General features: G+C 41.9%; 1 protein-coding gene across 1 annotated transcript in view; it reads right to left on the bottom strand.

The window, feature by feature from the left end:
- The window catches only part of LOC144493980 (axonemal dynein light intermediate polypeptide 1-like), a 50,620-nt gene extending 34,839 nt beyond the window's left edge, over window positions 1-15,781 (bottom strand). Inside the window, exons 1-2 of the mRNA XM_078213554.1 lie at window positions 15,692-15,781; window positions 14,296-14,346 (exon numbers count right to left, since the gene is read on the bottom strand). Coding sequence (XP_078069680.1) covers window positions 14,296-14,346; window positions 15,692-15,781 — 141 coding nt within the window. The remainder of the gene's footprint in view (window positions 1-14,295; window positions 14,347-15,691) is intronic.
- Window positions 15,782-24,852: the final 9,071 nt, after the last annotated feature.

Here is a 24,852-nt window from a genome sequence, read left to right as displayed (position 1 = left end):
GCCCCACAAGGCTGTGTTCTCAATCCCCTACTATACTCCTTATACACCTATGACTGAGTGGCCAAATTCCCCTCCAATTTGATTTTCAAGTTTGCTGACGACACCACCATAGTGGATTGGATCTCAAACAATGATGAGACAAAGTACAGGAATGAGATAGAGAATCTGGTGAACTGGTGCGGCAACAATAATCTCTCCCTCGATGTCAACAAAACGAAGAAGGTTGTCATTGACTTCAGGAAGCGTAAAGGAGAACATGCCCCTGTCTACATCAATGGGGACGAAGTAGAAGGGATCGAGAGCTTCAGGTTTTTAGGTGTCCAGAGAGTCACATAGAAGTCCAACTGTGTAAGGACACCAGGTAAGATGAGTAAAAATGATCCGGTAGAGAAAAGAAAGACTGACAACAAAGTAAACATTTAAAACACTTGAAATAAAATAAGCCCATAAAAATACTGGCGCATGAAAGATGCATGAAGTATTTGATTGTGTTGTTTTAAACACTGATCTTCTAAATTTTATGAATGATCAAGAATCACACTCAAATGCTCTTCGTATTCAATTCTTTTCTCATGCACTGATGTTTCCTGTTCCCATTTATATGCCATTATATTTCCCCACATAAAAATCAATTTACCATTGTTTTGTGAATTAAGAATCTGAAAAATCTTGCTGCCAAATGTAATTGTGATATTTGACCCATTTGGCTCAAAATGTTTCAATTGCAAATATTTACATTATTCAACAATTCCTTCTGCAATTTCTTGCAAAAGTCCACTTGTCAATTGCTGATCAATTTCTAAATCTAGAATTTACCACCTGATTTCTAAGTTAGAAGTTGAGACTATGGAGAGATATAATAGAGAGAATCAGAATTTGCACAGGTCCCAGGTCTCGCTGCACACTCCCCTCTCCCAATTTACAGCCATTTGGGTAGTAATCTGCTTTCTTGTTTTTGCTTCCAAAGTGAATAACCCCACACTTATCCAAATTATACTGCATCTGCCATTAATTAGTCCACTCACCCAACCTGTCCAGATCATTCTGAAGGACTTCTGCATCTGCGTCACAGTTCACCCTCCCACCCAACTTGGTATCATCTGCAAACTTTGAGATGTTACATTTTGTTCCCTCATCCAAATCATTAATATATATTGTGAATAGTGGAGGTCCCAGCACCGATCCCTGGGGCACCCCACTAGTTACTGCCTGCCAATTTGAAAAACACCCATTAATTCCTACTCTTTGTTTCCTCTCTGCCAACCAATTTTCTATCCATCTCAATACACTTCCTCCAATCCCATGCATCTCTTTCAAGAACCCATGAATCAGATCCTTCTAACTCAAAAATCAGCATGCCACCAGTGAGCTAAACTGTCAGCAACAGTTGCTTCGCCGTACAGAATTTGAATATTACTGAAAAAGTGCTGAAGCTTTTCATTTCGTGTTCATCAGGACAAATTCAAGAATGCCAAATTTCAAATAATCACAATTTTTGCGACAGGAGAAATGGGTGATAAATTGTTGTCAAGTAAACCCTGATTGGCCTAAGCATTGCCATGAAGAATGCAACAGGGAACCCAGGCTCCCCAAAATCCCTGGTAATTCAAGAAAGACTTGAACAAATTCCTTTTGTTTGCAGAGAACAGGTTCCTGTTTATGAGTGTATGTTGTTTCTAGCAAACATAAAACAAGCCAAGTTTGAGCTCGTCCGATTGGTTGTTCTTGTAACTCTTGGCACATTCACTGAATGACATCTAACAGTAGACAATTTGATTTGGGTTTTGCAAGTGATGGCTGGTGGAATGTGGTTTGTACTCTGCGTATTTTGAACAACTGAAGAAATATGGGGCGAGATTCTCTGGCCTCCCAGCCACATATTTCCTGCCAGTGGAAGGTGGCTCATTGGTGGTGTTTCCATTGTTTCCATGCTGTAAACCTTTATGACTCTATGACTCTATGGTGGAGGGAGTGAATGTTTAAGGTGGTGAATGAGGTGCCGATCAAGTAGTGCCATCTAATGTCATGGGGAGATGGTTAGATTCTCTCTTGTTGGAGATGGCTGTTGCCACGCCAGGTGTGGTGAGGTCAAGTCACTCTTGGACATTGATGTCCTCCACCCAAAGTATATTCTGTCTGTGTATCATTATGCTGCTACATCTGGTGGGTCTCACCTGTCATTGGATCAGGACATACCCAGGGGTGGTATTGGTCATGCGTGGGATATTGGCAGTAAGTTATGATTCAATAAGTTCAACTATGTTGAGCTATTGCTTACAAATCTGTGAGACAGCTCTCCCAGCTTTGGCACAGGCCCTTAGATGTTAATAAAGAGGACTTTTCAGGACTTACTGAACTAGGTATGCTGTTGTAATTTCCAGTGCCTTGGCTGATGCCAGTTAACAAGTTTATTCCTTTTAACTTTTCGATAGTGGTTTGCAGTACAACTGAGTGGATTGCTCAGCTATTTCAGAAGGCCTGGAATCACATGTAGGCCAGACCAAGTAAGGACGGCAGATTTCGGTTCCTAGAAGACATCAGTGAACTGGGCTTTTACAAAAATGGATGATAATTTCATGGTCACCATTATTGAAACTCAGAGCTGGTTTTCAGACAGGAGACATGTAAAATATGCTGAACCCACCACCTGATCTGTTTTCCTCTCAGCCGATGGCCTTAGGCCTATTTGAAACCTTCAACTGCCCAATTAATTGACAGTTAAGAACTTCAACCAGCCTCCACATAAAATGTTGGGCAGTGGCAGGCATGCTGGAGTGAAAGGCCACTTTTGAAATGGCTTCTTTGAAAAGACAGGAACGATAGGGGAGCACATCAATTGAAGACTGCCATGTGCACATCAGGGAACACCCCCTCCCAAGATTCACCCCCCTCATTCCTCCCTGTCTGCCCTCCAAATCCCACGCCCCAATCTCATCTCCCTCCTTCCTAAGCTCTGCCATCCCATGCTGCCCTAAAACCCTGGGACTTACCTTTCTCAAGTTATATTAATTGATCTCAGAGTGTGTTAACTTAAGCTTGACAAAACCTGTGTACCTGGGTATTAGCCATAGCAGGCCAGGTCTAGTTCAACCCATCTACATACTAATTAGGACAGTCAACAAGACTGTCAGAGTCTGAAAAGATATTGCCTATTCATATGAAAAGTAAAAATCAAAACATATAACAAAAAGAATAAAAAGCTGTACAGTTCATAGATTGCTTAGTGGTTTAATGTATCATTCCAGAGAATGGGGATTATAGGTTTGACTCATTGAATGGAAAATTAAAGTAATTGTTGTTCTATCATTGGGAGACGTTTAAAGCAAACTAGAGACTCTCCTAAAGAAAGAGAGGAAAATCACACTAAGTCACAGATTTGGAAAGCCAAGAAAGTTCTCAAAAATACAATGCTCCAAACGTCCATCCATATTTGTGAGCTTGAAAACGACCAAGTGTTACAATTGATTACAATGGATGATACTTCCGACAGTGTAGGGAAAGGTAGATTTGTCATGATCACTCCAGTTGAAAGTTGTTGCAAATTTCGTGGTCATTTTTGCAAAATAATGTTTTTTCTTTGCTCAAGGCAGGTGGTTGGAGTTAAGAATGAGTTGGAGAACTCCTTGAAAATTTGGCATTTTTAAAGTATTAAAAAATGAATTGTAAACTCAGAACCACAAATAACTCAATGTTGTCACAAATCTCCCCTGACAACATGTTGATATCTTGTTTGTTTTTGACAAGAATGTCAAATGTGGAATTATTTCAGGGATTAAGGCCATGAAAATTCCATAGTATGTGTGAAAGACTGATGGCAATCGAATCAATGGCTGCAGAGATACACCCCTGACAGATGGATGGACTGACATTAACCTGTAAAATCCTATTCTTTACAGTCTATAGATACCAATGAAATTAACTGAAACTTTAAATTCCCACTTCATTGGTATATTGGCTGGGCAATTTGGACAAGTTCTATCAGCAGAAATAGACCAAATATGATATCTTACATTATCCAAGACAAAGTCTAGAAGTGGAATTAGTTGTGTCTAAAATCAAATCGTAACCATTAACCATTTGATGTCTGTTGGTTATTGTTACATATTCACAGCTGTTTAATACTTGTTACTAAATAATATTTCCTTGGTTCTACATTTCCTTTAAGGAGTGATGTACCGCTACAGTACTCTGCTGATGGTGATAAAGCTTGTCACATTCTTCAAAGACACTCAGCAGATGTTTACGGGTGAAGTATTGAGATTCCTTACAGCGGCTGGAGAGATTTTTGTTTTAATTATAGAATTAAAACAATGGATCAAAAGTACAGTCGACAAGATGCAATATGAAACAACCACCTTTGGCACAAATGTGTTTTTGCGAAGGAATGATGCACTGAATTGATTAGATTTAAATTCATTTTCATATCTCACTGTTTCATCAATGGAGAACTGAGGTGACAAATACAGAACATGTAAATTAACCATTTGATCATTGTGGCTGTATTATTTTGCATGGTAAATTCATTCAAGAAAAACGAGCAGCCTCTCCCAAACCCAGAAACTCCAACATCCTGAATTTCACTTCCCCACATCTGCCACATTTTGGATGTTACCTTCCACCCAAAATGGTGAGGATGTGGAGCGGCAGGATAGTAATTAAACCTGGCTGTTGAAATCACTGTGGCCTCACACATCTACCAGGTGCATGGAAAATTAACTTGCTATTAATTGAATGTAAAAATTATTTTGACAGCATCTCCCAGCCTTATGATTTGTAACAGTAAGAAGGATGAGGGCTTCAGTGTGGTGGGACCTCGATCACCTGCTAGTTACGTGTGAATTTACAGCTATCTATTCATCATGCCTGGGTTATATTCATATTAAGATGGAGATATTTTTGATTTCTTATATCAAATGTGTTTTGAAGTGTTGTTGAAAGAAGCTGGATGATAGTAAAGTAAGCATTACTTCTGTTGCCACATGATAATTGATATGGGAAAAGCAAGATAAGGAAGGTATGCACGCAGCCAGTGAGATAGGTCTCCAGGGAGTTCTGAAAACCCTTGCAGAGGTGGGAGTATCCTGTACAGGATGTCTAGGCTTGAACTGAACAGGACTAGCACCACTGTTCTTGCTGGGATAGCCACTCAAATTATGGGGAGGGTTTAAAATAATATGAATAGCGGATGAGAAAGAAAACAAGATGAAGAAACAGAAAGAAAGCAAAGAGGGAAAGTGTTGTAGGAAATTTAATAACAGAAAAGTAATTGAAGACAGATCAAAGAGGGGGCATTAAAAAGAGGAAGATTGGCAAAAAGAATTGCAGCTACATAGGTATGAAACGCTCAGAATAAAATTTGAGATTTTGATAATTTCATGGCAGGGAATGATAGAATAGTAATATTTAAACAAATTGAGCATTTGTTATTCCTGATTTATTTTATTATTCATTTATGGGACGTAGTCTTCGATGGCCCCAGTCATTATTTATTGCCCATCCCTAACTGCCCTTGAGAGGTCTAAACGTCAACCACATTGGGGCGGCATGGTGGCACAGTGGTTAGTACTGCTGCCCGACAGCACCAGGGTCCCAGATTCAATTCTGGTCTGGGTCACTGTCTTTGTGGAGTTTGCACATTCTTCCTGTCTCTGCATGGGTTTCCTCCGGGTGCTTTGTTTCCTCCTACACTCCAAACATGTGCAGGTTAGGTGGATTGGCCATGCTAAAGTTGCCCCTTAGTGTCCCAAAACATATTGGTTAGGGCAGAATAATAGGGTAAATATGTGGGGTTATGGGGATAGAGTCTGGGTGAGATGCTCCGTCGGACAGTCAGTGAGAACTCAATTGGCCAAATGGCCTGCGTCTGCACTGTAGGGTTTCTATGATTCTATGATTGCTGAGGGTCTGGAATCACATGTAGGTCAGACCAGGTAAAGCTGGCAGTTTTCCTTCCCTAAAAGACATCAGTGAACTAAATGGGTTTTTGTGACAATTGTTTCATGGTCATCATTAGAATTTTAATACCAGATTTCCTTTTTTTAATTGAATTCAAATTCTGCCACCAGCCATGGTGGAATTGAAACCCAGAGCATTACCCTGAGTCTCTGGATTACTAGTCAAGTGACAATACCACTATGCCACTGCCTCTCCAAAATTACATTTTCAGAAAAAACAGAGAGGATAAAGAGCGGGTAGCACTAATAGAAAAAAGGATTCTATCATTATCCCAGATTGTAAGGTTGTTCTGGGAGTTGCATTAAACTAAAATTCTTTTAGTTAAGAGTTCAGAACCACGGCAGGAGCTGGTACAATTTTCAGTGTGTATTCCTGTATTTTATTTGAAAAGGAAACATACATAAAATCCCTACAGTGCAGAAGGAGGCCATTCGGCCCATCAAGTCTGCACCAACCACAATCCCACCCAGGCCCTACCCCCATAACCCGAGCTAGTCCCCCCGACACTAAGGGGCAATTTATCATGGCCAATCCACCTAACCCGCACATCTTTGGACTGTGGGAGGAAACGGGAGCACCAGATGAAACCCACGCAGACACGGGGAGAATGTGCAAGCTCCACACACACAGTGACCCAAGCTGGGAATTGATCCCAGGTCCCTGGCACTGAGGCAGCAGTGCTAACCACTGTGCCATCGTGCCACCCAAAAACATTAGCTAAGATTCTAGATTAACCGTCTAGCGATAATACCACTAGGCCATTGCCTCCCCAAAGAAAAGAAAGAATGTACAGGGTTATGGAGAGAAGGCGGAATATTTGAACTAGGTGAGTTGCCCATTCAGAGAGCCATTTAGACATGATGGGCCAAAGGCCTCTTTCTTTGCTGTAACATTTCTGTGATACTGTGAAGGTAACAACAAAGGAGGAAATTTGTAGACAGAGAGATTTGTAAGAAGAACAGGGAAGTACAGTGGCTGTTTCTGATTATCCTTAAATAGAGCAGTGAATTATGTTTTATGAGTGCACCCAGGTCTGCTTCCCAGATCAGCGTGATCTACTTCAACACTGCTTCACTTAGATTTGAAAAATATGCAAGATAAATATCTAAGAGGAGAGTAGACCAGCATAGTTACTTTCAATGTGGTAATGGAAAATGATAATAAAGAGTCAAAGATAAGGCAGCTGGACTGGGAAAAGGCAAAGTTCAGAGAGATAAGAAGAGGTCTGGTCCAAATTAACTGGGCAGGAAAGTTGGCAAACAGGATAATGGATCAAGTGTAGGTTGGATTGGATAGGGTCCAAAATAAATATATTCCTTTAAGACAAAAGGACCTGCTTCGAAGGATAGAGTTTTGTGGATAAATATATGACAGCATTAGGGAAGGCAACCTACTACCTCTACCTGGTCCAGCCGGGTGGCATGGTGGCACAGTGGTTAGCACTGCTGCCTCATAGTGCCAGGGACCTGGGTTCAATTCCCAGCTTGGGTCATTGTCTGTGTGGAGTTTACATGTTCTCCTCGTGGCTGCGTGGGTTTCCTCCGGGTGCTCTGGTTTTCTCCCACAGCCTGAAAGACGTGCTGATTAGGTGGCCTGAACAGGCACCGGATTGTGGCAACTAGGGGAATTTCACAGTAACTTCATTGCAGTGTGAATGTAAGCCTTACTTGTGACTAATAAATAAACTCATAAACTAAACTTAACTTAGCCTTCACATGACTTCACTTCAAAGCCAAGTTGTTGACTCTGAGGAGAAGAAATTTATTTATATAGCGCTGCTCAGACTTGTGCCGATTTACTGGAGCCATGGTGGCCTCCACAACATTATTCATTGAAATCTACGGTAGTCAATGATAAAAGCCTGGAAACATTGGCACAATGTCTATCACATCTCCATGTCTCAAGTGGAAGGCAGGAGACATTTTCCCTGTATCTAAGCTGTTCAAGCAGCTCATCGAATTATGGTTTGTCGATTTGAAGTTTCGGAACCGGACAAGCAAATTGTCAAGATGAAAATCACTATAGGTAACGAAGGGTCTCACAGATTAAACACGTCTGGGTTTAGCAGAGAAATGAAAGGCTCCCAACAAGATATGATCCGCTTGGAAGGCCAACCGTGGATCAAGCTCAACTTTCGCATTCTTCACCTGGAATGTTTGAGATAACAACCGGAGTCTTCAGATCACTTTGTTCGATGCTGTAAAGGAAATCCAGAGACTGTGATTCTTCTGATACGGAATTGGCTGTGAGAATTACCAAGTTGGTGATAGCCTCAATACCTATTGACACTTATCAGAAAGATCTTCTCAACAAGCCAAAGGAGTTGAAGTACGACTGAAGAATGGGTGCAAATGTGAGGCAATCCTCACAGGGTGGCAAAGCTGTGTGCACAAATGTAACTATTGGCATGGTAACTAGGTCAACCAAATCCTGTATACTGTTTCATCGAGATTTTGGGGTCCAGATGGGGTTTCTTTAGGAATTGCTGGTTACCCTAAGAAAACTACTTCAGTTTGTAATTTTTAAAAATCTTAAATAGAGTCCCTCTTGGATCAGGACAGATACCACTATGTGAGCCATAAACGTTGATTCATTGAAGGTTGACTTCACACATGGAACTGTTGAAGATAAATCCCTCTCTACGTGCTGACTCCATCAATAGTTGCAGGTTGTGGTTGTGTTCCTTCTTTATTTTACTGACAGCAGAGATGTCATCTGCTACACGGGTACAACCTGGTACTTCACAAGTCTGTATGTTTTTGAAAGAGTTCTTGGTGATAGACAGACCTTGGTATTCAGCAAACAGGTGAAAACAACTCTACAGAGTCACTATCCATCTACACTTGCAGAAATACAGGATGAATTTCTGGAAAGACAGAGGTAGATGAAATATATGCCTGATTAGCAAGCAAAGAACTACCAAGCTTATTGGCTGGACAGAGAATTTGGCTTTTACATCTCACTCAGAAAATGGAAACAAGCTGAGGGAGCTAGAAACTGTCCTGAACCAAGATTTATCATTAAATGTAACATCAAATCAAATAAGTTCCTAATCATGAAACAACAAGTAATTCTGTTGCAAGGTTGAAGACAAAGCACAACATTCCTACAGATACAGATCATTGTGAGAATTGGGGTCTAGTGGTAAGCTACTGCAAAGCTTCATAGAATCATAACCTCACAACCTTGTAAAGTTATACCTTTGTACTGTAGAGGAGATTGCTGTATCATAAACAGTTATTGTTTTTTATTAATAGGGGATACTTTTAAATAAGAAAAGATGAGATGTTGTGTTACACTTTTAAGTGGTTTTGATCTATGCTCATAGACAGGAAATTATATGATACCACATGATAAATAGTCTGCAGTGAGCAGTCATCCAACATAGTGGTGTTAAGAGCCCTCCATGATTGTACATTAATCAACTTAATCATCTTGAATAAGGAACCCACATTTGAGTTTATCAATCCCATTTAAGTGGCGGGTGTCATTCTGTTCAGTAGTAAGGAAAGGAAGCACAACAGTTGGCACCAATTTTCAGGCTCTTGTGCTTTTTGACCCATTAACTGCAGTCAAAGGAACAGATGATTATGTAAATGTGTCAACTTCATGTTATCCAGTGAGAACAGTTTATATATGCGCAGAGACATTCAGTGGCTGGACACAATTGGTACTGTCTATGAATGAATCATTTGCTCCTAAATTTCTTGAAAGGGCAGGAGATTTACAGTATTCAACACAATCAAGAAAAGAATCCCAGAGCATTAGTTTTTGCTGTATTCTACACATATTTTCCCATGCAAAGCTGCCTAAACATGGAGCAGATGGAATTTCAAGTCACTGTTATCAATTGATGTAACTCGGTATAAAAGCAAAATACTGCAGATGCTGGAAATCTGAAATAAAAACAGAAAATGCTCAGCAGGTCTGGCAGCATCTGTGGAGAGAGAAACAGACTTAAGTTTGTATGACTGTGGACTCAAAACGTTTACTCTGTTTCTCTCTCCATAGATACTGCCAGACATGCTGAGTTTTTGCAGCAATTTCTATTTTTATTTATGTACCTTGGTGGTTGTTTCAGTCGAGCTGAACCAAACTCAGCACGAAATAGGGAGATTTGGGATCTTTCTGTGTGTCCCATAATCACATTACATGGTGCACCTACCACACAGCCATCAAAAAGCAATTGTCAAATCAGTGACATATTTAATAGAACTGCACTTTCACATCAATTACGCTTCATGCATTCAATTAAGGCTATTGCGTAAATTTATAGTTCCTCACTGATTTCTTTCAAAGACCTGATGCAGCCATGGGATTCATGGCCATTACAAAATTGACAGTCATTGAAATATTTGGTTAATAATTATTAGAGGTGATTGCATACTTTATGCTGTGGTTCAATGATCATTTTTAATTACACCTCCCTTTTTGATGCTTCATTAATTTTGATACAGCAGACATTGTCATTTTGTAGTTATCTGTCTGGCTTCAGATGCTAAAAAGTGCTCTTCTGTTATCATATAAGGGTGAGATATCAGGATAAAGATCGTAATAATCCAAATTGGGAGCCTGCCTCCCAAAATTTAGCACAATATATCATAAAAATCAAAAGAGTAGGGTTTTCTGACCTGCACTAAGTCCTGCCAACATATAATTTCCATCCTTGTTAACTTATTTAGTTTCTCCACCATTAGTGGCCGTGCCTTCAGTTTAGGCCCCAAGCTCCGGAGTTTCATTCCTCTCTGCCTCTCCACCTCATGTTCCTCCTCCATGACAATCCCTAAAAAACTACCTTTCTGACCAAACTTCTAGACATTTGACTTGTATTTCCTTATGAGGAACGATGTCATATTTTGTTTTAAAATGTTGCTGTGAGCCACCTTGGGATGGTTTATTACATTAAAGGTGTTATATGAATATAAGTTATCATTGCATTTGTTTTCATACAGACTTTCTGTTCCTCCACACTTTGAATTTAATCTCATCCTGATCTACATATCCCTCCATGTTATTGCCCACTCTATCTTTGCAAATTCCATTCCCTTTATATTCCTCTAGTTCCCTGTGGTCCACAGAATCTGGCCTTTTATAGATGCATCCTCCCCCTACAGCATCTTAGACTGACTCTTTGTAGCTCTTCCTCTAAAACCTTCTGCTTCTCTACATTTCTATCTGTCTTTAAAAGTCACATTCCATCAAGCCTTCAATCTCAAGATGCTCACAGATGAAGAAGGACATTCAACCCATTGCAGTTCATCCAACTAGAACAATCCTAGCCTGCCTTCATTGCTGTGTACATTTCTTCAATTGTTCCAGGACATCAGCCTCCACCATTCTGCTTGGAAGCTGATGTTGTTTACATTCTTCATGAGGAAAAAGATCAGGTTTTCTGTAAGGGATGTGAGCTGATGGTGGAGGAGGGGTAGGCTGAAAGAAGGAGTGAAGGACCGAGGACCCAGTAGCACTCAGCACTCTAATGATCTCATGTGGGTAGACGAGTCAGTAAATTCATCATCAAATAACATCTCCTCCACCCCACACCGCCAAGCTCTTACACCGCCCAATGCACCACAGCCTACTCACTCATGCATCAGCATTCCTGGCACTCAGAACTCATATTTAACACGCAGATACCCCACCTCATGCTCAAACATACTCCAATGATGCCAGCCTCACAGCTCGCTCCCACTGCACTGATGTTCCTCAAGCTAGTCACACACATTGTTCAAACACAGTGTCATATAATCACTGAAATTCTTTGTCAGGAACGTATGATGGGTGAGTTCTCAATCTTCAGTCTTCAAGGAATAGCAATGGCTGAGGGCTCATCAGATATGTAACTCCCTGCACATTTGGGTTTCCTAACTGATAGTGTCCCAAACTATGACATACACTTTAGGATGAGAGTCCTACACTAGTCCACACCCCCTTTGCACAGTTTTCATCCTTACCTGTGATGTGGAGATGCCGGCATTGGACTGGGGTAAACCTGTTGGACTTTAACCTGGTGTTGTGAGACTTCTTACTGTGTTCATCCTTACCTGGTATAGGAAGAATCTAGCATCGATTCACACCACTGTTCTTTCTTGCTGAGTCTTAAGTTGACAGAGTGAGAGCATTAGCAAATCACCAAAGACCACAACTAAGATCTGACCCTAGTGAGTCGCAAGCTCTTAAGGCCCAAGTGTGAATGCAGGACCCATCTATTCAGGTTTGATTATTCCTTCAAAAGTCATGAAATGGTTTGGAGAGTTAGAGGAGATGTTTCCTGATGACTGGACTTAGTTTTACTCCTCCTGGAACCTATTAACTATGAGGGTAAACAAGCAGGGGAGGGATGGCTCAGTGGAATTATCACTGGACTATTAAACCAGAAATTCAGCTAATGTTCTGGGGACCTGGGTTAAAATCCCACCACAGCAGATGGTGGAATTTGAATTCAATAAAAAAACCTGGAATTAAAAATCTACTGATGACCATGAAACCATTATTGATGGTTGCAAAAACCCATCTGGTTCACTAATGTCCTTTAGGGAAGGAAATCTGCCGTCCTTACCTGGTCTGGCCTACATGTGACTCCAGAGCTACAGCAATGTGGTTGACTCTCAACTGCCCTCTGAACAAGGGCAACTAGGGATGGGCAATAAATGCTGGCCAGCCAGCGACGCCCATGTCCCAGGAATGAATAAAAAAAAACACTTCCCACTTCTCCCTTCCTCCATGATATCCTCCAGTTTACCCTCTGGCAGGACCTCACCTCTCTGCATAGACAGATGGTGAAGAGCACAGCAAACTGCGTTCATACAGCAAACCCTGTCTGATGCCTACTGCAGAGAGCTCCCTGACATCTGAATCACATCTTCCACAATCCTATGGTCTGCTCTATGAGGGAACATGTGATGGCATGAGCAGTGTTGTACCTTTCCTCAGCTAGAAAGGTGACGCACTAGAGTCATTAACCAGTGTTTAAGTGGCTAACTTAACCCCCAACAACCATCTCTGCAGCCAGCGAGGCAGAGGGGGAGTTGCCTGTGCATAGTTTATGAGGTCACAAATGCAGAATCAGGTGCAGAATCCTGCCATTCTGGTTGGTGGAAAAGCGCCGCTGGAGACACCCCACCGCCACAATCTCAAGAACAGAGAATTCCATCTTAAGTCCACTGGTGGGCAGGAACGTCAGCATGGTTCCTGCTGGGTGGCAGGGCAAGTGAACACACGTGATGTTCCACTTTTCAGCTCATTACTTATGCACATATGAAGCGCTCGGCAAACCCCATGACAGGGAGGACAGGAATTCTTGATTCTCTTGATTAGGTGGTAGGCCTGACAATCTACTTGGAAATCAGTTCATATTAAGAAGCTTGTATTTACTTTTAAAAACATTTTCAATGGAGGATTATTGCTCTTTTAAAGAGCAAAACAGTCTTGAAGATAAATTCATTACAATAAAATCTCTGACATGCAAAAGTTTTACCATAATGGTATAAAGCAGAATGTGCTGGAAAAACTCAGCATGTCTGGCAGCATCTGTGGAGATAGAAATGGAAGTTAACATTCAAATTCTATATGACTCATCTTCAGAACTGAGAAGAAGAGCCATATTGGATGTTTCTGTCTCAACTACAAGCCTTGCTGAGTTTTTCCAGCATTTTCTGTTTTTATTTCAGATTTTCAGCATACATATTGTTTTTGTTTTTATGTTACCATGTTGGCAATTGCACTTTTATACCAAGAATGCTGCAATTGCATGTTTTTCACTTTCATAACCTACAAGAATGATTATGGCCTTATAATGACCCCTCGAGGCCAACTGAGCCTCCCCCACTCCCACCTCACCGCCGCTGGCATCTTACCAGAAGTGAGTAGCCCCTCCACTACATAAGGAGACTGGCAGTGAACCATGGCAGCCTTGCAGATGGCTGAGAGGTAAAAGGCTGAGCCCAGTGTCAGAAACCCCACTACACCAACTCAATTCCAGCCAATGATTCTACGAACTTAAAAATAAACAATCTAGTCAAATATTTTTTCAATTATCATAATTAACTGCCTTAGAAAATAAACCATTTCAATTGTCTTTCCATGTGACATTCATTAGAATGATAGAAGCTTGCTGAAAATCTTAGTTTTTAACAAGCCTTCATCCGCTCTCACTACACAATTTACAGGCTATACTTGTAGGTACAAAAAAACAAGCAATTCCAAGCGAAAGCTGTTGAAGAGGCAAATGGCGTAAGGCAAAAAAGTTTACAACAGCATCTGAAAACTGCATGCAATAAATCAAGCTTTACACCATATAGTCGAATAAAGGAAAATCAACTCAACAGTAAAATGAAGCACCTTCTGTTCTTTCAGTCCTGAGGGTGAACGCTGAGTAAAGTCCAGATGTACCTGAGGAGAAAAAAAAAATAGATGAAACTGACGGAAAGCCAAATGTTTCACCTCATGGAAGACAGAACTAACCCGTCATCTGAATTCACTTACTTTGAAAGCTTATATCATTTTATAAATCCACTCCAACTCATATTACAATCTTTGCAATTACCATTGCATTTTGCATATTGTGGAATGGTTGTAAATCCTTTAAAACATATGTAAAGGGCTTGGCACATAATCAGTTGCATTCTTGTAATAGTGCAGCAAGTCTAATTGATGTTCATTCAAATGTCATGAGGGCGGATATTACACTGAACCCATGATGAGTTGGTGCCCAGAGCGACAGGCTTAGAGTTTGACAGGATTGACAGAAATATATCCTTGGGCTTCACCAGCTGTTGGCCCTGAGCAACTCTCCACAGGTGGCTCAACTGAGGGAAGACCTCAGGAGGAAGGTGGCTAGAATGGTTAGGGGAGGAATTGGGGATTGGGACTTAAGTGACAAATGTGAAGTTGGGAAAGGACTCCACATGAGCACTTCAGCTCCAGATGAACGCTGCAACCTTTCTTTGGTGGCTGTCAGGGCTGCTGAATTATAGAAAATTTAGACAGACACCACTTGGCCCACCATGTCTTTGCCAACCAAATAATGAGCCACCCAGCCTAACCCCACTTTCCAACATTTGGTCCATAGCCCTGCAGGTCACGGCACCTGAGGTACTCATACAGACACATTGAAATAAGTTGAAGGTTTCTGCTTCTATAACCCTTTCAGGCAGTGAGTACCAGACCCCCACAAAATTATGGGGTGAAAAAACATGTCAGCATCTCCCCTCTGATCTTTCTAGCAATCACTTTATATCTATGACCCTCTGTAAAGTAAACAGGTCTTCTATCCTGGCCCCTCACAATTTTGTATATCTCAATCAAATCTCCTCTCAGCCTCCTCTGTTCCAAGAACAACCCTGCTTATCCAACATTTCCTTATAGCAGCAATTTTCCAGTCCAGGCAATATTCTCAATCGTCTCTAGTACAATTCTATATTTTCTGTAATGAGATGACCAGAACTGCACATATCACTCAAATTGTGGCCTAACTAATGATCTATACAGTTCCAGCATAAATCCCTGCTGTGACATTCGATACCTCAGCTAATAAAGGAAAATATTCCATATGTCTTCTTAACCACCTTATCGACCTGTCCTGCTACCATCAGGGATCTGTGGTCAGCTCCCTCACTCCCTCTACACCTCTTTGCATTCTTCCATTCATTGTGTATTCTTTTGCCTTTTTTGACCTCCCCATATGCATCACCTCACACTTCTCCAAGTTGATTTCCATTTGCCACATTGTGCCCACCTGACCAGTCATTTCCTGCAGTCTGCAGCTATCCTCCTCACTATCAGCCACACGGCCATTTTTTATGTTGCCTTCAAACTTCTTGATCATGCTTCCTACATTTACATGCAAATTGTTCCTATATATAAACTACAAGAAGCAGGGCATCTAGTACTGAAACCAGCAGAACACCATGGCAACAGCCTTCCAGCCACACAACCCCATAACATAGGAGCAGAAATAGGCTATTCGGGTCATCAAGTCTGCTCCGCCATTCAATGAGACCATGACTGATCTGATGGAATAATCCTCAACTGCACCTGTCAACAACTAGCCTCTGAATGGGCACACACATGACAGGGTCAAATTTCTAAAAGTGGTCTTCAGCAGATGCTGGGCCTCATTTACATAGTCAAGGGGCCTAATATCCATGCAGGACATCTACAAGAAACAGGGTGAATGAGTTTATTTATCAGAGGAACAAACAAATGTGGAGATTGATCCACTGATAAATTAATATGTTTTTTACCTATTTAAAACCAGAAAAATGGGTGTCATGCGTACAAATTTCTATCACATGCTTAGTTCTTCAATTAATGTGTAGGACAACACCAATTAAGCTGCCTTGTTCTTCTTTCATCGCCATTGGTGATTCATTGAGTCATAGAGGTATACAGCATGGAAACAGGCCCTTCGGCCCAACTTGTCCACGCCGCCCTTTTTCTTTTAAAACCCCTAAGCTAATCCCAATTGCCCGCATTTGGCCCATATCCCTCTATACCCATCGTACCCATGTAACTATCTAAATGCTTTTTAAAAGATAAAATTGTACCCGCCTCTACTACTACCTCTGGCAGCTTGTTCCAGACACTCACCACCCTCTGTGTGAAAAAATTGCCCCTCTGGACACTTTTGTATCTCTCCCCTCTCACCTTAAACCTATGCCCTCTAGTTTTAGAGTCCCCTACCTTTGGGAAAAGATATTGACTATCTACCTTGTCTATGCCCCTCATTATTTTATAGACCTCTGTAAGGTCACCACTCAGCCTCCTACGCTCCAGAGAAAAAAGTTCCAGTCTATTCAGCCTCTCCTTATAACTCAATCCATCAAGTCCCGGTAGCATCTAGTAAATCTTTTCTGCACTCTTTCTAGTTTAATAATATCCTTTCTATAATAGGATGCCCAGAATTGCACACAGTATTCCAAGTGTGGCCTTACCAATGTCTTGTACAACTTTAACAAGACATCCCAACTCCTGTATTCAATGTTCTGCCCGATGCAACCAAGCATGCCGAATGCCTTCTTTACCACTCTGTCCACCTGTGACTCCACTTTCAAGGAACTATGAACATGTACCCCTAGATCTCTTTGTTCCGTAACTCTCCCCAACGCCCCACCATTAACTGAGTAAGTCCTGCCCTGGTTCAATCTACCAAAATGCATCATCTCACATTTGTCTAAATTAAACTCCATCTGCCATTCGTCAGCCCACTGGCCCAATTGATCAAGATCCCGTTGCAATTGGAGATAACGTTCTTCACTGTCCACTATGTCACCAATCTTGGTGTCACCTGCAAACTTACTAACCATACCCCCTATATTCTCATCCAAATAATTAATATAAATGACAAATAACAGTGGGCCCAGCACTGATCCCTGAGGCACACTGCTGGTCAGAGACCTCCAGTTTGAAAAACAACTCTCTACAACCACCCTCTGGCTTCTGGCAAGAAGCCAATTTTGTATCCATTTAGATACCTCACCCTGGATCCCGTGAGATTTAACTTTATGCAACAGCCTACCATGCGGTACCTTGTCAAAGGCCTTGCTAAAGTCCATCTAGACAACATCAACTGCACTGCCCTCATCTACCTTCTTGGTTACCCCTTCAAAAAACTCAATTAAATTTGTGAGACATGATTTTCCACGCACAAAGCCATGCTGACTGTCCCTAATCAGTCCTTGCATCTCTAAATGCCTGTAGATCCTGTCTCTCAAAATACCTTCCAACAATTTACCCACCACAGATGTGAGGCTCACTGGCCTGTAGTTCCCAGGCTTTTCCCTGCAGCCCTTTTTAAACAAAGGCACAACATTTGCCACTCTCCAATCTTCAGGCACCTCACCCGTGATTATTGATGATTCAAATATCTCGGCTAGGGGACCCGCAGTTTCCTCCCTAGCCTCCCACAACATCTGACCTCATCAGGTCCCGCAGATTTATCTACCTTGATGCGCTTTAAGACTTCCAGCACCTCCTTCTCTATAATATGTACACTCCTCAAGACATCACTATTCATTGATATCTTTGATAGGATTCTAACAGTAGCAAAAAGCTGAAGTGTGACTAGGATTTGGAAGAAGAAGACATAGCAAAGTCCTAATATAGCCAGATAGGTACATTTTCCACAGAGTCAGCACAGAGAGAATCAGCATGAGTACAAAGACTAGCACCACTACAATGTTTCCCCAGTCTGACGATTTAACCAGTGGTCCTGTCTTTGATTTGGTTTGATTTTATTTATTATTGTCATATGTATTGGTATACACTGAAATGTATTATTTCTTGCGCGCTATACAAAGCATACCATACATAGAAAATGAAAGGAGAGGGTGAAGAATGGAATGTCACAGTCATAGCTAGGGTGCAGAGAAAGATCAACTTAATATGAAGAAGGTCCATTCAAAAGTCTGATGACAGCAGGAGGAAGCTGATCTTGAGTCAGTTGGTACATGACCTCAGACTTCTGTATCTTTTTCCCGACGGAAGGTGGTGAAAGAGGTAATGTCTGGGGTGGTGGAGTCCTTGATTATGCTGGCTGCCTTACCGAGGCAGCGGGAAGTGAAGACAGAGTCAATCTTCATTATTATGTTAATGGAATGTATGGCTTGAACTGTACCACTTTACAATGTATATAAAATTCATCATACTGAATACAAGGAACATTGAAATGAAGGGTTGCATTTTGCATTCAGAGGCAAAGCAACGATGCTTACCATTGAGATTAAAGAAAGCAATGCAGAAAGATCTCACAATCCCTGTGATGTATATTTATTCTTTCCAGGTGGTAGTTTAAAATCTGCTGCCAAATCATAGGGATATTCAAATGTCCAACAGCAATGATATCAGCAATCAGGCTAAGCAACCAATCATTTTGAAGTATTCTCATTGACAGGCAGTAAAAAGCACAGGTTATCTTTCAGTTTTAATTTAGATTTTCAGACAGTGAAATAATTATTTATGACAGGCTTAAAATATGATAAACATTTAAAAATGTTTTTAAAATATGCAATTTTTTATCACAATGGAGAAATTTGATAGTCTACAAATATAAAATTTGCTTTTCAGGGCAGGTGAGGGTGTTTAGCAGTAATGTAAAGGCCCCGCCTTCTCAACCTTGCCCCTTGCCTGAGCAGTGGTGATCCTCAGTTTAAATAACCACCAGTCAGCTCTTCCCCATCAAAGGGGAGTGCAGCCTATGGTCATCTGGGGTTAATGTGACTTTGCGCTTACACTTCACACTACAAATCTTCAAATATGAAGGTTAATATGAAAAATCATGGCCCCATGAGTCAGGCACATTCCTGAATTTTCAATATGTGCTCTCAGCCAGAAGCTTTTGACCTGTAAACCTAAATATTAAAAAACAGCTTTACACATCTCCTGCTATTAGATTTATACTTTTCAATTTCTGAGGCCTGACTGTCTGCTACATCATTGATGGAAAAAGGCAGGGACACAAAATTTAAAAAGACATTGAGAAGACTTAGCACAAATGACAGAATCTTCTGGTGTCAGTGGAAAATTGATACCCTCGGCTGAATTTGCCAGGCACATTCCTGAATTTTCAATATGTGCTCTCAGCCAGAAGCTTTTGACCTGTAAACCTTCAGGGACATGCTGGGAGGTGGGACGATTAGCAAAATGGCATGGGAGGTGGCAGGTTGTGTTCCTGTTATCTTCTTGCCGTCATGACATATTGCCAGTGACAAGAAAGGTGGCAAAAGCCCCTCGACGCCCGCCACTAAATCCAACTGAGGTTTTTAAGTAGCCAATTGAGGTGCCTTTTTCCACCTGCAATTGCATTTTGACAGCACTTGGGTGTCCCTTTGCCATGGTGCCAACATCTTCATGCACAGGTTCGAACAAGACTTCTTCACCGCACAGGACCTTCAACCAATGCTATACACGAGATACATCGATGACATTTTCTTCCTTTGGACTCATGGTGAACAATCACTGAAACAACTATATGATGACATCAACAAGTTCCATCCCACCATCAGACTCACCATGGACTACTCTCCGGAATCGGTTGCATTCTTGGACACACACATCTCCATTAAGGATGGTCACCTCAGCACCTCACTCTACAGCAAGCCCATGGACAACCTCACGATGCTCTACTTCTCCAGCTTACACCCTAAACACGGGCAAGCCCTCCGTATACACAGGATCTGCTCAGATGAGGAGGATCGCAACAGACACTTCCAGACGCTGAAAGATGCCCTCATAAGAACAGGATATGGCGCTCGACTCATCGATTGACAGTTCCGACGCACCACAGCGAAAAACCGCACCAACCTCCTCAGAAGACAAATACGAGACACGGTGGACAGAGTACCCTTCATCGTCCAGTACTTCCCTGGAGCGGAGAAGCTACGGCATCTCCTCCGGAGCCTTCAACATGTCATTGATGAAGACGAACATCTCGCCAAGGCCATCCCCACACCCCCACTTCTTGCCTTCAAACAACCGCATAACCTCAGACCATTGTCCGCAGCAAACTACCCAGCCTTCAGGAGAACAGCGACCATGACACCACACAACCCTGCCACAGCAACCTCTGCAAGACGTGCCGGATCATCGACACAGATGCCATCATCTCACGTGAGATCACCATCCACCAGGTACACGGTACATATACTTTTGCAACTCGGCCAACGTTGTCTACCTGATACGCTGCAGGAAAGGATGTCCCGAGGCATGGTACTTTGGGGAAACCATGCAGACACAGCGACAACGGATGACTGAACACCGCTCGACAATCACCAGGCAAGACTGTTCTCTTCCTGTTGGGGAGCACTTCAGCGGTCACGGGCATTCGGCCTCTGATATTCGGGTAAGCGTTCTCCAAGGCGGCCTTCACGACACACGACAGCGCAGAGTCGTGAGCAGAAACTGATAGCCAAGTTCCGCACACATGAGGACGGCCTCAACCGGGATATTGGGTTCATGTCACACTATCTGTAACCCCCACAACTTGCCTGGACTTGCAAAGTCTCACTGGCTGTCCTGTCTAGAGACAATACACATCTCTTTAATCTGTGCTAATGCTCTCTCTCCACTCACATTGTCTGTACCTTTAAGACTTGATTCGCTGTAAAGACTCGCATTCCAATCATTATTCATTATTCTGTATATTGAGTTTGTGTCTTTATATGCCCTGTTTGCTGTTTGTGAACAGATTTCCCACTCACCTGACAAAGGAGTAGTGCTCCGAAAGCTAGTGGCGTTTGCTACCAAATAAACCTGTTGGACTTTAACCTGGTGTTGTGAGACTTCTTACTGTGTTTACCCCAGTCCGACGCCGGCATCTCCACATCATGACTTACATCCAGCCCAATGGGTTAAGCAATGGTTGCATTTCCAAGGGCAAGGTAATATTATTAGTGCGCATGGAACTGCTTGGAAGCCAGTGGAGTCCCACAAAAATCAGTGTTAGCAGCATTGTTTTTTTATTAGCTTCATAAATTAGGTGTTGCTGGAATAGCCCGCAAGTTTGTGCAAGTGACTGGAAGGACATTTGTGAAAACAGATTTTGATATGCTGGTTATGTATTCGGTAGGGCCAACACCCAATATATTCACATTTCACATGTAACAGAACTGAAATTGGTAATGAGAAAAGAATCTAACTGCCAAAACGTACAATTCTCTGAAGTTTAATGGCAAATACTAAGAAAACTAAAGCATTTGAAAAAGAAAATTAGGTCAACATTCCCATTGGGAACCTTCATCAGAATTATATGAGTGTCATTTCCATATATTTTATATATATGTAAATTCATCAGAATGTAATACATTACTTCTATCTTTTAATTTTGAGCTACATGAATAAATCCCCCCATCATCAACATCAAAAGCAGCCTCAGAATTTACCATAAAACATGTTGTATAACAATGTCATTTCCAAATATAAAGCACCAATTCTTAACGACCAAAGTAAGTTCATTTTTTCTCTGTGATTGAACATATTTATTTATAAAAGTATTATTACTTTGATCAAATGCTACAAAAATACCACTTTGGGCTGTAGAGTTGGTATTTGGTGCTTATTCCTATGATAAACATGTCCCAAGATTTTAGATTTGTCTGAAGCTAGGATAACCTGCCAAAAGAAACTTTACCTCAGATGGATAACTTGGATGTAAAACAAACAATACAATAATGGTTACATCAAAGGCAGCAGAAACGTTTCAAATATTTTGAAGCTTTTTTTTATATAAGCATGGAATTGTCATACCACATCTGGGCTGTGGGTTTTGTAAGTTTATTTGATGCATGTACATCTGATATTAATAAGGCTACAGACATTTTTGTCAACATTTCACATCACTCAAGGCTGCCTCCAATTAGCAATACAGTGTGGGAGATTTGCAGGTCCAGCTCACAACTTTTTTGAAGGAGGTTCCACATGAGTAGGTCCTTTACCAACACATTGGGTTTATAAACACGAGCTAATCATTCCCACATGCCCACCTGAAGAATATCAGAACTGACAGCTGTTTAAATCTGGAGGAATACTAATGACTTTTTAAGAGGCTGGCTTATCATCGTTTGGCAAAGCCTGATAATGTGAAACCACGAAGGAGTAAAATGTTTATAAATGTCCTTAAGTGCTCCAGCTTGTAGGTCCTTTTTAGAAGCTTATATCTCTTTCTGTGTTTGCACTGGCAAAGGATAGTATCCATGCTGTTTACAACATGAAATCTGTAAGCCTATAATGAATCGAACATGCCTGGAGTGTGGTACTAGATTGTAGTCAGCAAATTGGGTGCAAAAATGTTCTAGAAAATGTATTGTTTTTGCCATTCTTCAACCATTGAACTCTTCTGCAGAGTTTACAGGGATCATACAGAGTTGCTGAGTTGGCACTCAGTCGTGGTGAGCAGAGAAAATGCAATATTTTGACTGTCCTGTAATATCATCTGTGCAGTGCTTATAGTAAGAATATGACCTCAACATCGCAGCATTGCGCTGAACGTATTTCTATTTGTCAAAAAACAAGAATTTCTTCACCTACTGTGTAGTTTACATTTGTAAACAAATCCTTGCATATTTTATTATTTTTAAGGCAGCAAAAGTAGAAGCAGTTGAAGCAGCCAACAGACGCACACACTAACCAGCTGCTTTTGATGCAGTCAGCATTTTGAGGTCAGTGTCTACTTGTCCGCCTGTGTAGATAAAAATCAGTGCCAATATTGGCTTTAATCCGACACTTCTACTCCAGGAATGGAATACTGCTGTGAATGGGAATTATCATTGTTCTGCACTTCATTCCTTGGAGAAGCAGCAAAACACCAAGTAAGCTGTGAAGATGGCAACTCCACTGAAAATGAATCCTTGGCTGCAGGCCGTAGGAATCAATAAGAACAGGCAAAACATTTCCCAAGGGGGAGATGGATGTATCAAAGGAAGAGGACAAGACACAGTGAGCAAGTTAATCCACGGGCAAGATTTTTCCAGAAATTGGCAAAGGTCGATGAGCAGGTGGGAAAAAGCGGCATTGAGCCCACTCTCGGTAATAAGACTCCATCATTCACGTTTGTTTCTCCTGGAGAATGCGGATGTCTCCCACAATGTCCGAGGCTAGAGTCACTCTTTCCAGTCACTGTCAATGTGTGCTTTCTGCACCTTTGAGCTTTGGATGGCTCACCTATCCCATCAGCCTCTGCCTCTGGGGACATTGCACCTCAAAGGTGGAGCTCAGAAAGGATGCCATAAGACCAGGAGAGGTGAAACTTTCCCCACTGTGTTACCATGACATGACTCTAGTCATTGAGAACAAGTGAGCTGCCATCAGCCAGACAAGAGTCAAACATTCACAGAAGCTCTGTGAGGATCTATGCACTTTTCCCACTGCAAGTCATCATTATCCTTCTACAGTGTAGGAACTAAGGGCAACCTCTGTGCCCCCATGACAAGAACTTTATCACAGAGGGCGCATGCTGCCAGGTGGTAAAGCAATGCTCACAGAAACCATGTGAAGATAATGGGATGTTCTCACTGGATGTCCTCATCACCCTCCCATGAATCTAGTGGCAATGAGAGTATCCCAAGCTTGTCTGTCTCAGCTAGACATTGCCATTGCTTCACGATCAACATCCTCTCCCCCGAGGACCTCCTCAACCTTGTTGCCTTCAACATCCTCCTCATCAGAGGAAACATGCCACTCCTCCATCTCTGCAGATTGTATTCCACCTGACTAGTCCCGGCATCAGAACCACATCTTCAGCATCCCAATGGTCTGCTCCAGCAAAGTGCAAGTTGCAGCATGAACCTCATTGTATCTTGTCTCAGTTGCACTCTGTGGCCTCCACACAGGGGTCATCAGCCACCTGCTCAGTGAGTAGTCCTTGACCCCAATGAGCCAACCTGCAGCCTCTGTGGACCCTGAAACATGTTACGGATCTGAGAGTGGCTCAGAATGTAGGAGTCGTGCACATTTCCTTGGAATCGAGCACACACCTGGAGGATGATCATCCCCAGTCAGAGCTGGTGCCCCCGAGTCAAAGACTGGTCAGACTCAGACAGAGGTGACACCCCCAGGTCAGCCCCATAATACGCAGAGCCACTCTGTGATTGCTGCACTCACCTCCAAGTTCTCCTCGGAGGTCTGCTTTGCCATCAAGCGGGCTTGAAGGGCCGAATGGCCTACTCCTGCTTCTATTTTCCATGTTAATTTAGCAAAAGTAAGAAGTCTCACAACACCAGGTTAAAGTCCAACAGGTTTATTTGGAATCACGAGCTTTCGGAGCTGGCATCTCCAATTTAGCAATACACATTCAGACTTGTCTGCAACTTCTCACGAAACAAAGGAAAAGTCTACAAGTTTTGAAACAAATGTCCACAAAACAAGCGATGGAATGTTGGATGTATCTAAAGTTTGAGTTGTAAC

The sequence above is a fragment of the Mustelus asterias genome, chromosome 5 (assembly GCF_964213995.1).
Source record: "Mustelus asterias chromosome 5, sMusAst1.hap1.1, whole genome shotgun sequence".
Lineage (NCBI taxonomy): Eukaryota > Metazoa > Chordata > Chondrichthyes > Carcharhiniformes > Triakidae > Mustelus > Mustelus asterias.
Note: the sequence above shows the minus strand (reverse complement) of the source record. Positions and strands in the feature narration are given on the sequence as shown.